This window comes from Haliotis rubra, unplaced genomic scaffold (genome assembly GCF_003918875.1).
Source record: "Haliotis rubra isolate DU_JTF1 unplaced genomic scaffold, ASM391887v1 Scf174, whole genome shotgun sequence".
Taxonomy (NCBI): domain Eukaryota; kingdom Metazoa; phylum Mollusca; class Gastropoda; order Lepetellida; family Haliotidae; genus Haliotis; species Haliotis rubra.
In genome coordinates this window covers 1,390,539-1,406,688 of record NW_025765714.1, presented here as the reverse complement: position 1 = coordinate 1,406,688, position 16,150 = coordinate 1,390,539, and the positions used below count along the sequence as shown (strand labels likewise).

Here is a 16,150-nt window from a genome sequence, read left to right as displayed (position 1 = left end):
TGCAGTCATACAGTGTCATCGCATGTAGCCTGACCTTAATGGGGTGACTGGTGAATTATGTAGCAGCTCAAGCTGGTGATCAGTAATGCGGCTTCCACTCTGCTGTCATAAACCCATGGTGGAAGAGACATATGCAGCTTCCACTCTGCTGTCATATACCCATGGTGGAAGAGACATATGCGGCTTCCACTCTGCTGTCATAAACCCATGGTGGAAGAGACATATGCAGCTTCCATCTGCTAGAAAACACTATATACTTCACAGTAGTGACCAGAAAATCAATTGCCTTCTATGATAGAAAAAAATCATGGCAATGAGTATTGGTCTGACAAATATAACCTGGATTATGATAGATGTGCTAATTATGCTTCATGCCTTTCTAGAGGACATGATACCAATGTCTACAACAGTCACATTAATGACATCATAAACTGACAGTTTAAAGTTTTGTTGTTACTTAAAGGCGTTAATTTGATTACCTAAGGGCAACACATGCAGGTGTATAAAATCTAAGTACATATCAAATAAAACACTATATATATATACTACATGTATGTCCATACCTTAAATATGCTTTGGAGTTATTGGATGGTTGCTCATCAGATATAAAGGAAAAACTTGAAAAACTTGCAGCTTCAGTTTATGTTTTTCAGGAAGTTGTCCAGGGAGAGTGCTACCTAAGTTGTGAAAACTTGCGCTCAGTCCTTTTCTTTGTCCATACAATATGTTTAAATCAAACCAAAAGAAATGTTACTGTGAAATCTTTACTGAATCGTATATACCTTGTATAGGACTGACTGACTGAGTTTAATTTTACTCCTCTTTTAGCAATATTCCAGCAATATCATGGCAGGGGACACCAGAAATGGGCTTCACACATTGTACCCATGTGGGGAATCAAACCCCGGCCTTCAGCATGACGAGCCAACGCTTTAACCACTAGGCTACCCCACCCCCCCCTTTTTATTGGAAGGTTCATCACCACTGAAAGATGTTCAGGCTCCTGGGTACTGCCATTACCTTACTAACCTTCTTGCATTTATGGCCGATACATATGCAACTTTTATGAGATAAGCAGATATGGTAGTCCTTCCTCATATCTTCATTGTCACTAGAGGAAGGCACCATCAAACTGTAACGGCACCTGGTCAAAACTAGGCCACACTTCCAGATATAACTGACTTACAGTACATGATGTATATATAGGCAGGACATGGTTCAGTCTTGCTTCAAGCTGTACTGAATGATAAGTCCATGAACATGTAGTAATTCTATCCTTATAATCAGCACGTCTAGATAATCTGACAGTAAGGGGCCTGTCTTTTGCAGGAACAACATCTTCCTATAATCTAGGAAATATAATATAAACTATTGATTATTGCCTTTGAGACTTGTGCAAGTATAGAAACGGGTGGAAGTTGTCCAGGTGGAAACTGCCATGCACCCGTCTTGTACTGCTCTGCTGCATGTATGTCAACATCATAAACATGTATGTATTGCTCAAAAAATGTTAAGGACAACCCAGTGTTTTCATATTACATTATATCATATTTATCTGTCATGGTCTGACTGATGATCTAGTAGTATGAAAGACTTGGGTTACCCTTTTTAAATGACCAGTACTATGACATCAACAATCAGTCCTGGGTTTGTTCCCCAAGCCACTATCCCAGTTATTGGCCAACTCACCACTTGGTCGTCTCCGCTTCGGCACAGGGCCTTCTTCCCCAGGATTCTCATCATGTTTAGCCACCGTCCTTTCCCCGCTGGTGGACCGAGACAGGGTCTGAAACACAGAGCATCAGATAGGAGCTGATTCTCATTTTTCTAGATAGGTGTTGAATGTCCTGTGTATAAAAGCGATGTCATTTCTGGGTTAGTCAGGGAATATTTGTACACCTGAGTGCCTCCATTATTCATGTGTTCAACATGACTTGGTGTGACAAATAAGTACAAAAATACACTATCTGTTTTTACCCTTAAAAGAAACTGACAATGAATGGCAAAGTAACATTACAATTTGAACTTTTTCTCAGCTGGTAAATCACATCCATGATTTATGCAAGAAATAGACAGGCATTAGCCACAAACATGCCGTGCCACAGATATCTCGTACACCGTCAGCCTGTGGCAGGAAATACCATGTTTTTAAGTAAGTAATCACCGTCATGGTCCGTGCCTGAACCCCGTCACTTAGCCTGGTATCAATTGTTGTACTGGGTATTAATTTTACAGCAGACTTAACAGGATACAGGAGTGACAATGTACCTAGTTATTCTATACTTATAGTGATACAAAACAGTGTGACTTGCAGATGACAGGCAGTAGGATATGTGTAATATCCTATAAACCTATTCTCTTCCTTGTGTATCTGGCTGTAACTGTGCCCCTCCTATCATCACACACATAGTCCATTTAACGCTATACTTAACTGTTAATTCACAGAATTAGCAACATAAACAATCCTGACTCTGATTGGACATAGTGTAATTATCCCCGCATGTTTCACACTGTTATCAAGAACAAGGAGTCTCTCCATTGATTAGGTTCACCTTGTGCAAGAATAGAGTTTCACTGTGAAGATCTGAGAGCATGGCTGCATACAACCTTTTTAATGCTTTGTGTGGACACTGAATTCCCAAAGCTTTACACAGTGATTCAAGAGGCTAGTGAATCACTTGCTGGATTACAGCACTTTTCACCATAGACAACAGAGACTTATCTATCCAGCCCCAGTCAACATTTGTCAAGTCTGCATTGCCTCCACTTTAGGAAAGTAACCATTGCTCTGGGCGAGAGAGAGATGAGGAAGATAACGTTATTTATGACCTAATGTCCATCTAGACTTATCATATTTGCTGGTTTCTAAATGAAAATGTACAAAACGAATTGTAGAAATTTCTTCTTTTAAAAAAATGACAAATCCATCTTTAGCTGACACCTGTTTTGGAACCAGTAATTTGTTTACAAACAATATCATTCACCCACTGATAGGTAAAACATGTTGTACTGTAGAATTTGGTTTTTTAAATGTTGATACTACTAAGTGCCAAGATGTCATGTTGAAGATACGAACTCCAGTGGATGCACCTGAGAAACATTCTATCAGCAGAAGCCCAGTCAAATATGTCTGCCATGCCTCACTGACCAACTACATGTGACATCCCATCCACACAAAGGTGTTTTACCAGTCACTGTAAGCAACATATATATTATATGATGAATGTATACAACACACAGCTGGCCTGTTATCAGTGTCCTGACATACTGACCCATGTGACCAGCTGGTGTCACACCGGTTGTATACATATGTCCTGTTACAGTATGTATAGACTAACGCTTAGTCTCTAAATATACATAATTTTGATAGTAACAAATAAACCCATTTAAATTATAAAGGAGCCCCAGTGAGATGAGAGATTCAGAACCTGATGAAATCTAGACTTGCTTCATTTAGGACTTTAGCATTGCAAAGAGGGCTAGGCAGTAGAGAAAATAATGAGGTTCAGGGACTGTAAGACAGACTACAATATGTACAGCATATATATCCTATGATGAAGCCAGATATATCTGTCATAAATCATATTTGCTAGTAATCAGCAATATCCCAGCTACATGGCAGCAGTTTGTATATAATCGAGTCAAGATAACCAAGTGATTGACATCATGAGCTCCCATTAATACAATTCAGATACAATGACAGGCAACGAACAAAGTCCCCAAGGCTGACTGTCAATCCATTATGTCACACCTCCTACAACAAGCATAAGTCGGTGAGGGCATTTATCCTTACCTGGAATATGTATATCACTTGAATGTGCCACAACAAAATTACGTAAAGGCAGTTTTAACAAACCTAGTTAACACAGGTATTTGGTAATTGTCTCTCTTTCAAGGCATAATAAAGAAAACTTCAATACAAGTCACGCACACAGAGACTTTGTTTTAAGCCCATGGACTACGCAAAACAATCACACCTGTACCGTGAGATGTTTTATACACGACTTATACATGCTATACAATGTTGTACTCACACCCATGTGTGTTGCTGATACACATGTTCACTATTGGCAAACAGGAAATAGTGACATTTGTATACCCTAGCGGACAGTTAACACTGGACACCTGGTAGGGAATAACTCTCCATACCAACCACATACTGTATACATTGATGTTCATCATACTGCTGTATCCATGTGGGCACAGCAACTGACAAGACTCTGTCAGGACATATGTTGCATAGGTAATGAAAACTAAATTACTCTCTAGTATTTGCCAGAGCATATAAAGAGTAATTAGTGTCATCAATTTCTTGTTCAAACCCATTCACAAATTTGCAGAATATCAGACATCTTCTGCCATTTTGGCTAGAGATGTGCATGAGCTTCTCCCTCAATAACAGTTTATATGTTTTTCATATGCCTTTTCCCCAGCCTCAGTAAAAAATACCTGAGGATTTGGGGACTGGCCCCTGACACAACAACTTGAATAACTTGCTTTTAATACTTTCAAAAGCTTCAGATGATATAATTAGGATTGTCACTGACAAGGCTATTTTATTTAATTATGGAACTTCTATTTTAGAGTACTTCTACAGTGTAGATGTCAAATTTTTCATTTTAAGGAACTGCTCTGTTTTTTCTCAATTATGAGTGAGTGAGTTGAGTTTTACGCTGCACTCAGCAATATTCCAGCTATATGGCGGCGGTCTGTAAGTAATGGAGTCTGGGACCAGACAATCCAGTCATGAACAGCATGAGTATCGACCTACGCAATTGGGAACCGATGACATGTGTCAACCAAGCCAGCGAGCCTGACCACCCAATCCCGTTAGTCGCCTCTTACGACAAGCATGGGTTACTGAAGGTGCATTCTAACCCAAACCTTCATGGGTTTCTCAATTTATGGATAAATAATCAGACTATTTGAGATCAGAACAAAAATTCAAAATCTGTTGAAAATTAAACAATAAGGATTGTCCAGTCACCTGTACAAATGTTAAAATGTCAACAGATGAGTAAGTACTTTAATGTTACCAACAGACCCTTTCCCGGTATATGCTATCAAACAAAACTAAAAGTATGTGCCAACTCACATCTGTCTTCATCAGCCATGTTGACGAATAACTGAAAATGCGTATCGCCATAACAGCCTGGTACAGACATAAGGACTAACACATAAGTATCTAACACTAGAAGCTATGATTGAATAATGTCCCCCCAGGCTCCACTAATGCCTGGAGGCCGAGTTTATGAGTGGATGTGGTGGGGACATCAACAGGTACACCTTGTACCTGTCAATCACCCACTGTCAAGGTCATGGCATCTGGCTGGAAACTTTCTAATCAGATTACATCGACAGATTCAAAACATTCATCATGACAGAGAAATGATAACAATCAGTGTAGTCCTGTTTCATGATAACTTGATGACTTAATCCAGTGTTGATAAAAGTGATATAAAAGAAATATTTACCACCATGTGAATAAATCCACTAATCCACCTCCAGACCAGCCCCATGGTAGGCTGACAAAGGGCAGCAGAGAATTACCTACATCTACCTACAAAGTGACACACTTGAAACACGGACGATGCGTCATTTTCCACCTGTGTCTGTCCTAGACATTGGATATTCTACTGGCAATCCAGTGAATATATTAGTATTCCAGTATAGTGCCAGCACAATCACAATGGAATGTTTAATCCACAATCCCATCAGGTCTACAATCCTATCCGAAGTATCAGTGTGTATATCCCACATATCATCAAGGTATGTATGTATTCTGCGATACAGAATATGTCAATCCATCAGGCACCAAAACCCAAGATGATAGAGACCATCATCACACGAATACATGCAGAGGATGTCGTCAGGTTGGGCATGTAGATTTCAGGTGTGCGCCAATCAAATGCTATTCACAAGCTACAAGCCTGTGACCGCTGACATTTATCAGTATGTGCATGTTGTACAACTCATGGTCTGCAGATGGAGGTTCAATGGACAACCAACTAAAGTGATCCTGCTACTAATAATAGCAGATATCCTTCATTCAGATGAAGAGGGAAATATGTGGGATGTCTTCTTCCCTTTCAGCTTGGTGTGGCTATGTGGTGGTTCTTCCTGTCCGTCTAGTGAAGACATTGTTGTGTTGGATACAGCCAGACAGCCCTTCCTACAAGCAGTGCTACAGTCCCAGGACATACACACCTGTATCAGCTTTACACCTCTCCATTCTAGTGTCTACCTAACTCATAAAACTTGTATCACTTGAAGACTTTGTTACATATTGGTACTCAAGTAATGATATGCTATAATAACATCTTACAGCGAACCAGGGAGTAATCAGACAGACAGACAGAAGACAGATACACTCTCTCGCTCTCACACACACACACAAGCGCGCGACGCACGCATGCACGCACGCACACACACACACATACACTGACTGACTGACTGACTGAGTCTGGTTTTACGCCGCTTTTAGCAATATTCCAGCAACATCATGGCGGGACACACCAGAAATGGGCTTCACACATTGTACCCATGTGGGGATTCGAACCCGGGTCTTCGGCATGACGAGCCAACGCTTTAACCATTAGGCTACCCCACCGCACCACACATACACACACACAGAGGTTAATAGATGGGTACCCCAGCTTAGGGAGATAAAGTCTACCTAGGTAACTGACAATATTATAAGATTTACTGCCTCAGTTGTGCACGTTGCCCAACATCTGCTAGTTGATATACTGGTATATATATAGCTCAACTAAACAAAGTTTGTTCTGATATTCTTGCAGTAAAGAGTTTGAAAGTAATCTACTATATCAGGAGTGAGTTGGAGCTGCCACACAGTTTAAAGTGGGTGGAAAGTCCACTGTGAAGCAGTGCTAGATGATCACCACTTTCTAAAATAGTTGAGCATGGGTATGACAGTGAAACTGTACAATACAGAATTGATTACACAGAGCCGTTCAAAAGTCGACTTCTTTAAGTTTTTCAACATATACCACCACCCCAACCCCCACCACCATCCCATATTGAATTCCATTCCTGAGTTTAGTGGCCTCTTTTGTCATGCATTCTCATGTTACACAGTGGTTTTCAGAATATTTATCAAGTGAAGTTAATATTCTAGGTGTTGTCAATCACTAGTAAGTTTTTTATAGATCAAATCTGCCATTACTTATCAAGCACCTCACTAGAAGCACTTACATCCAGTGACATCAATGACAAAACATAATCTTATGTAAAGATTGGAAGTATTTAATAACAACTCCTAACAGCATGTAAACAAATAACATTGAAGGTTTGTCTTAGATTAGATACTATATGAAATGTTGAGAAATCATGTTAGCTGACTTAAGTGGATGAATACCGTACAGGGCCATTAACCTCCCCCTCCCTGACTCCTAAACTTAAATGTCACATGCAACCAAAAAATCAAACATAATTAAAACACAATTATCACTTCTTCATGACATATAATATGCATTGCTGATTATGAAAAAACAAACAAACAAAATTATAAGCGTATAATCGCAAATCAAAAGTGCAATATTTTGTACTTGGGTTTACCTCCCTCGAAACGAAGCAGCCGGGATACCGAACCCAGTCAGAGCGGGTGGGTGTGCACTCAAGTGTAACGGCTGGTTCATTAGCAGATGCCGTCTTCACGGCTCATTGTGTGTGTATATATAGAGATGTTGGGTTTTGTAAATACATGCTCATTTTTGTGTATAACATTTTGCAATCAACAGACATCATAACATGTCATGTGTTCAAGTATCACACCTGCGCGTGTCTGTGTAATTACATAATGTGACAGAGACCTAACTCGGGCCATAAATCAATGCATTTTGTTTATGGTGTATAGCCTGATTGGTGTTAAGTTCAAATTGCATGTGGTCAGTGATCGCGAGTTGTGTATTGAATATTGTCATTAGCAGACAGGCAGGCAGACACACAGGTGTCAATAAAACAAGACATTGAGTTTTGTCTGTGACAGCTTACATATCTATATCACAGTTAGAAATTGTGTCAACGCTAAATAATGACATTGCTTTTAAGTATCGAACTGAGAAAGTGACTCGGTAAGAAGAACGTGTGGTAAAATAGACAAATGAAATTATATAAACAGTTTATTTACTGTCATAACATATAAAAGCTCGCGACCTGTGAGATATCAACAAAACATTCTGAAAATAGCTCACACCAAAGCCTTCACCGAGTATTCACCAGACAGCCCGCTTCCAAGTTTCACTGCGCAGATGCTATGAGCGCAGCCCAGCTGTTGAAACCCGTATTCCCCAGAAAAGTCTGGGGAAAATTAGTGAAACGTTTGAACTCCGATTTTGCGCGTTTTTTCATCGCGTTATTTTTCAACTTTATAAGTTGAATTTGCATTTTTGACGCTTTGTTTCGGTAAGTCCATACCGAAAGGTATCAGAATCTGCAAAGTTGTGTTTTACGTTGCATGTGACCTTTAAGGAATAATCGTTTTATCCATCATCAAACTTTTGGACTGGTCTCTTGCTGAATTGACAAAAGTTTTCATTTGCATAAATATGACCTAACACTGCCAAAATGACACACCTGTTCTCATAATGCATGGAAGATGCTAGTGAAATGAATCATAAGATGCATAATCTCACCTGTCTAATGAACATCAACAGATGGGAGTCACGGAAAAGCTGACGTCTTCGGGACATTGTGTATCCTCATGTCAGTCATTCATAAATAACATTTTCCCCTTGTCCATTGTGCATCCTACTGGGGTGCACCAGGCATAACGCAAGGACATCACAAAAGACTTGCTTGTAATACAGGTTCACAGTCTCACTGATTCCCCACACAACAGATACATATCCAGCATTTTCTGTGTTGTGCTATGTGGATAGATCTCATCACAACTGACTGCTCATGTGATCCATCAAGAACCACAGACATGAAAATGGGACTGTCATCAATCTAGACCACCTACTTCCTTATGGTGGGATACTCAAACCTGACACATTCTTTGGTCCACAAATATACATATCAAACAACAGTGTTTTACAATATTCACCACCTTTTTATAGATTACTCCAAATATCACATACTAAAGGTATTACCTGGACCACCATTGCCACTCTCTATAGCTGCCCTTACACCTTGTATTGGTCTCTTCTGTCATATGTCAAATACCCACCCTTCACTTCAGTGCCATGTCCATCCATGGCTGTTTCCCACACTCTATAGCTGTCGCTACACCTTGTATTGGTCTCTTCTGTCATATGTCAAATACCCACCCTTCACTTCAGTGCCATGTCCATCCATGGCTGTTTCCCACACTCTATAGCTGTCGCTACACCTTGTATTGGTCTCTTCTGTCATATGTCAAATACCCACCCTTCACTTCAGTGCCATGTACATCCATGGCTGTTTCCCACACTCTATAGCTGTCGCTACACCTTGTATTGGTCTCTTCTGTCATATGTCAATACCCACCCTTCACATCAGTGCCATGTACATCCATGGCTGTTTCCCAACTCTATAGCTGTCGCTACACCTTGTATTGGTCTCTTCTGTCATATGTCAATACCCACCCTTCACTTCAGTGCCATGTACATCCATGGCTGTTTCCCAACTCTATAGCTGTCGCTACACCTTGTATTGATCCCCTCAATGCCCATCATTTAACCAGACATTCATGATTGCAACACATAACAATTGTCGCAAATACAGGTACATGCATTACACATTGGGAAAAGTTTATGCAGATGAAAGTTACTTGTCATTCTTAATCTAGAAACTCTTATTGTATACTGAAAGTTATTCTCACAAATACTCCAACTGTAAACAGTAAGTTTTGCAACTAACATAGAATTCCGTCATGGCATAATTCTAAATCAAAATACTTTCAAAATGACATATGAAAACACCACTTCAGTCCCCATTCCTCACCTACCTTATTGGTAAGGGAAGCAATGATGGCCGGTATCCTCAACATCATGAAGAGTTACGCATCCCTCCTCTGCAGAGCACACCTGGGACTTCCTGTATTATTTTAGTTTTTATCCAAACCGAAACAATCAGAGCGGCAGCTAGCTACACACTGTGCTCTGCTCTTGGGCCTATCAACTTTATCTATCTTAAACTTTGTTGCTGGCTTGTATATATATATATATTCGGTGATTTTATGGGTCATCTCAAAGTCGAGATAGGTAGTTATTTTTAACAGGTGAAGTTCATCAACCTCAGATGGTCAAAGCTTGTGGAATTCTTTATGCAGCTCTTCCTGTTTGAAGAAGGAAGATTAAATACAGAACCATTATCCAATAATGTTGTCAGTGAATAACAGCTTTTTCACTTTACTGTAATAGGTGCTGAAGTAAAATTAAAAAGTTGTGATCCATAATTTGACTGACTTAGTCATCCATCAACTTTAAAGAAATGCCCATCAAACACTTGGATTCAGTCTGACTCTGATTTCGACATTACACAACAAGACAGACACCATTCAGGCCTATACAGCTCCCACAAGGCCAAAACTGGGGTAGTAAATAAACTTGGGGTATTATGTGGTATCTTAACATGGGTAGCACCTCAAAATATGTAAAAAGAAAGGGAAAAGATTGACCTTCATCTGTGTAAGATACACAAAAGGAGAGAGACAAGATTCTTGGCTTATCATGCAAACTGAAAACATGTCCTATGGTGCTCCCTGCCTAGACATGCACACAGCAGGGTAGGTGGGTCCCTGCCTAGACATGCACACAGCAGGGTAGGTGGGTCCCTGCCTGGACATGAACACAGCAGGGTAGGTGGGTCCCTGCCTAGACATGCACAAAGCAAGGTAGGTGGGTCACTGCCTAGACATGCACACAGCAGGGTAATTGGGCCCTTCATTATACATTACACAGCAGGGTAACTGGGCCCTTCATTATACATTACACAGCAGGGTAGGTGGGTCACTGCCTAGACATGCACACAGCAGGGTAACTGGGCCCTTCATTATACATTACACAGCAGGGTAGGTGGGTCACTGCCTAGACATGCACATAGCAGGGTAGGTGGGTCCCTGCCTAGACATGCACACAGCAGGGTAGGTGGGTCCCTGCCTGGACATGAACACAGCAGGGTAGGTGGGTCACTGCCTAGACATGCACGAAGCAAGGTAGGTGGGTCACTGCCTAGACATGCACACAGCAGGGTAGGTGGGTCCCTGCCTAGACATGCACACAGCAGGGTAGGTGGGTTCCTGCCTAGACATGCACACAGCAGGGTAACTGGGCCCTTCATTATACATTACACAGCAGGGTAGGTAGGTCACTGCCTGGACATGCACACAGCAGGGTAGGTGGGCCACTGCACCTTGATATGTAGACAGCAGGGTAGGTGGGCCACTGCCCGGATATGTAGACAGCAAGGTAGGTGGGTCACTGCCTGGATATGTACACAGCAGGGGTACTGGGACCCTTCATTATACATTACACAGCAGGGTAGGTGGGCCACTGCCTGGACATGTTTATAGCAGGGTAGGTGGGTCACTGCCTAGACATGCACACAGCAGGGTAACTGGGCCCTTCATTATACATTACACAGCAGGGTAACTGGGCCCTTCATTATACATTACACAGCAGGGTAGGTGGGTCACTGCCTAGACATGCACACAGCAGGGTAACTGGGCCCCTTCATTATACATTACACAGCAGGGTAAGTGGGTCACTGCCTGGACATGCACACAGCAGGGTAGGTGGGCCACTGCACGGATATGTAGACAGCAGGGTAGGTGGGCCACTGCCCGGATATGTAGACAGCAAGGTAGGTGGGTCACTGCCTGGATATGTACACAGCAGGGTAACTGGACCCTTCATTATACATTACACAGCAGGGTAGGTGGGCCACTGCCTGGACATGTTTATAGCAGGGTAGGTGGGTCACTGCCTAGACATGCACACAGCAGGGTAACTGGGCCCTTCATTATACATTACACAGCAGGGTAACTGGGCCCTTCATTATACATTACACAGCAGGGTAGGTGGGTCACTGCCTAGACATGCACACAGCAGGGTAACTGGGCCCTTCATTATACATTACACAGCAGGGTAGGTGGGTCACTGCCCAGATATGTAGACAGCAGGGTAGGTGGGACACTGCCTGGATATGAACACAGCAGGGTAACTGGGCCCTTCATTATACATTACACAGCAGGGTAAGGTCACTGCCTGGACATGCACACAGCAGGGTAGGTGGGCCACTGCACGGATATGTAGACAGCAGGGTAGGTGGGCCACTGCCCGGATATGTAGACAGCAAGGTAGGTGGGTCACTGCCTGGATATGTACACAGCAGGGTAACTGGACCCTTCATTATACATTACACAGCAGGGTAGGTGGGCCACTGCCTGGACATGTTTATAGCAGGGTAGGTGGGTCCCTGCCTGGACATGCACACAGCAGGGTAATTGGTCCCTTCATTATACATTACACAGCAGGGTAACTGGGCCCTTCATTATACATTACACAGCAGGGTAGGTGGGTCACTGCCTGGACATGCACACAGCAGGGTAACTGGGCCCCTTCATTATACATTACACAGCAGGGTAGGTGGGTCACTGCCCAGATATGTAGACAGCAGGGTAGGTGGGACACTGCCTGGATATGAACACAGCAGGGGTAACTGGGCCCCTTCATTATACATTACACAGCAGGGTAAGGTCACTGCCTGGACATGCACACAGCAGGGTAGGTGGGCCACTGCACGGATATGTAGACAGCAGGGTAGGTGGGCCACTGCCCGGATATGTAGACAGCAAGGTAGGTGGGTCACTGCCTGGATATGTACACAGCAGGGTAACTGGACCCTTCATTATACATTACACAGCAGGGTAGGTGGGCCACTGCCTAGACATGTTTATAGCAGGGTAGGTGGGTCACTGCCTTGATATGTTCACAGCAGGGTGGGTGGGTCACTGCCTAGATATGTTCACAGCAGGGTAGGTGGGTCACTGCCTGGATATGTTCACAGCAGGGTGGGTGGGCCACTGACTGGACAAGTTCACAGCAGGGTGGGTGGGTCACTGCCTGGATATGTACACAGCAGGGTGGGTGGGCCACTGACTGGACAAGTTCACAGCAGGGTAGGTGGGCCACTGACTGGACATGTACACAGCAGGGTGGGTGGGTCACTGCCTGGATATGTTCACAACAGTGTAGGTGGGTCACTGCCTGGTTATGTTCACAGCAGGGTAGGTGGGACACTGCCTGGTTATGTTCACAGCAGGGTAGGTGGGCCACTGCCTGGATATGTACACAGCAGGGTGGTGGGCCACTGACTGGGCATGTTCACAGCAGGGTGGGTGGGCCACTGACTGGACATGTACACAGCAGGGTGGGTGGGTCATTGCCTGGATATGTTCACAACAGGGTGGGTGGGTCACTGCCTGGATATGTTCACAGCAGGGTAGGTGGCTCACTGCCTGGATATGTACACAGCAGGGTGGGTGGGTGGGCCACTCACTGGACATGTTCACAGCAGGGTGGGTGGGCCACTGACTTGACATGTACACAGCAGGGTGGGTGGGTCACTGCCTGGATATGTTCACAGCAGGGTAGGTGGGTCACTGCCTGGATATGTTCACAGCAGGGTAGGTGGGTCACTGCCTGGATATGTTCACAGCAGGGTAGGTGGGTCACTGCCTGGATATGTTCACAGCAGGGTAGGTGGGTCACTGCCTGGATATGTTCACAGCAGGGTGGGTGGGCCACTGCCTGGACATGTTCACAGCAGGGTGGGTGGGCCACTGCCTGGACATGTTCACAGCAGGGTGGGTGGGTCACTGCCTGGATATGTTCACAGCAGGGTGGGTGGGCCACTGCCTGGACATGTTCACAGCAGGGTGGGTGGGTCACTGCCTGGATATGTTCACAGCAGGGTGGGTGGGCCACTGCCTGGACATGTTCACAGCAGGGTAGGTGGGTCACTGCCTGGATATGTTCACAGCAGGGTAGGTGGGTCACTGCCTGGATATGTTCACAGTAGGGTAGGTGGGCCACTGCCTGGATATGTTCACAGCAGGGTATTGGGCCTTTCTTATAGGTACGGAGGGACTGACAAGTAAGAGGACAAGAGACATGTATACAGTCTAGTTACTGTAAGACCTTTAGCGAGAACACCAGAGACAGGTAACCTTTTACATCTGACATCACACATGTATGTAACACCTACACTTCATCCATCTCCCGGCCTACATCTGCATCACTGCTGGGGCTGGGTGGGGTCTGTGTACATTTTACTTTTTCTTCTGGCTTGAGAAATGAGATAGATTTCTGAAGTCAACACAGAAGTGTAGAGAACTCTGCAGCATATGTCCTCAGGCCACGTAATGTCAGGTTTATTCATTCACACAGAGGACAAAGTTTTTAGTGTGGGATTATGTAACACCTGTTGACCATTCCAGTCTAGTTCCAGGCCTGGCAACTAGTACCCTGAGTGGAAGTGAGATACTGTATTGGTAATTAGGGCACAGGTATTTATCAACTGAAGGATAGATATACATGTATATCCAAGCGTGTGATGACTGTTGGTTTGTTTACGTCAGTGATAATGAAGATACTGAAGAAGAGACAATAGTTTAAGTATAATATTTGCAGTTGGTATTAAGAATACAATAAATACAACTGCTCATCACAGAACACACATTAAATCCTATTGCTGAAGTATCTGTCTATGACTGTAAACAATATATAGTAAAGCATCACTTGTAGCCATCAGCGTAAAATGCATATAATACAGATGAAATTAGATATGTGAAATGTGTTCCAAGTAAATATCGAGAGCAGCATGGGTACACTGATAACATACAGATAGCACCATAATCATCTCTAGCTCTCCACTGCTCCGCTCAGTGCCAACCTACTGCAAGTGTAGCCCCTCGGCCCCTTACACTCCAACCGCTCCGCTCAGTGTCAACCTGCTGCAAGTGTAGCCCCTCGGCCCCTAACACTCACACCGCTCCGCTCAGTGCCAACCTACTGCAAGTGTAGCCCCTCGGCCCCTTACACTCCAACCGCTCCGCTCAGTGCCAACCTGCTGCAAGTGTAGCCCCTCGGCCCCTAACACTCACACCGCTCCGCTCAGTGCCAACCTGCTGCAAGTGTAGCCCCTCGCCCCTAACACTCCACACCGCTCGGCTCAGTGCCAACCTACTGCAGAGTGTAGCCCTCGCCCCTTACACTCCAACCGCTCCGCTCAGTGCCAACCGGCTGCAAGTGTAGCCCCTCGGCCCCCTCCACACTCACACGCTCCGCTCAGTGCCAACCTACTGCAAGTGTAGCCCCTCGGCCCCTTACACTCCCACCGCTCCGCTCAGTGGCATCCTACTGCAAGTGTAGCCCTCGGCCCTTACGCTCCCACCACTCCAAGTGTCCCCCTGGCATCCCCACTGCACGGTTGCCCCTTTTGGCCCTTAACTCACTCCACTCAGAGGCAGCCTACTGCATGTGTAGCCTCTGGCTCCTTAAACTCTCCCGCCCACTCAGTGCCAACCTACTGCAAGTGTAGCCCCTGGCCCTTGTAGTCAAAGATCAAATACCATGCATATTTGGTTAATGAATATATTTCTCATATGCTGTAAGTCACCAAGGGATCTTTATAGTTTAATTTTTAGTCTTAAATTTACATTAAAGAGTCATTTTAGGGTCCAAAAGTTACAATGATGAATAAAACCCCATTTCTTCACAAGGCATATATTTTGTATAGAACTAGTACAATATGAAAAAGGAATATACTTTTACCCTGTTTATCAACTATAGAAGAGGTCTTTACATGAAACTGCGTGATCCAGAAATATACTCTTCCAAAAAGCAACGGCAAGCCATTTTTGAGAAGAATTTCTTGCGATAGGTTTAAGAGCTATTATTTCATGTAATCCCAATGGTAAAAGGTGAAAATTCAAACGTCTATAGACAAAAAAGCCTTTACTGTTGTGTTTCTCTTTGCTTGAATCCACAAGATGGCGTCAAAGTCAGTTCTTTGTATGGACACCATTGGCAGCAATTACTGCTTTCGGCACCGTCTCGGCACACACTGGATAAGTTGGATCTAAGTAGCTCTTATCATTGTAGGCTTAATTTAAATTTACATTTTGACAACAAGGATAACCATG

The 16,150-nt window shown here is 43.8% G+C and overlaps 2 protein-coding genes across 5 annotated transcripts in view; one reads left to right on the top strand and one right to left on the bottom strand.

Annotated features, from left to right (window-relative positions):
• LOC124272911 overlaps positions 1-10,016 on the bottom strand; it is an 84,670-nt gene extending 74,654 nt beyond the window's left edge. Inside the window, exons 1-2 of one of the 4 annotated variants that reach the window (XM_046708149.1) lie at positions 9,950-10,016; positions 1,690-1,786 (exon numbers count right to left, since the gene is read on the bottom strand). In XM_046708149.1, the coding sequence (XP_046564105.1) occupies positions 1,690-1,786; positions 9,950-9,994 (142 nt within the window). In that variant the 5' untranslated portion in view covers positions 9,995-10,016. Of the gene's footprint in view, positions 1-1,689; positions 1,787-2,164; positions 2,245-5,095; positions 5,162-5,474; positions 5,932-9,949 lie in introns of those variants that run through there. The other 3 variants (XM_046708148.1, XM_046708147.1, XM_046708150.1) reach the window with 3 other exon arrangements.
• A 1,128-nt stretch (positions 10,017-11,144) lies between these two features.
• Positions 11,145-15,260, top strand: LOC124272877 (enterin neuropeptides-like). Its single transcript, XM_046708095.1, has 5 exons — positions 11,145-11,158; positions 13,087-13,267; positions 13,410-13,414; positions 13,591-13,666; positions 15,030-15,260. The coding sequence occupies exons 1-5, from the start codon at positions 11,145-11,147 to the stop codon at positions 15,258-15,260; spliced, it is 507 nt and encodes a 168-aa protein (XP_046564051.1).
• Positions 15,261-16,150: the final 890 nt, after the last annotated feature.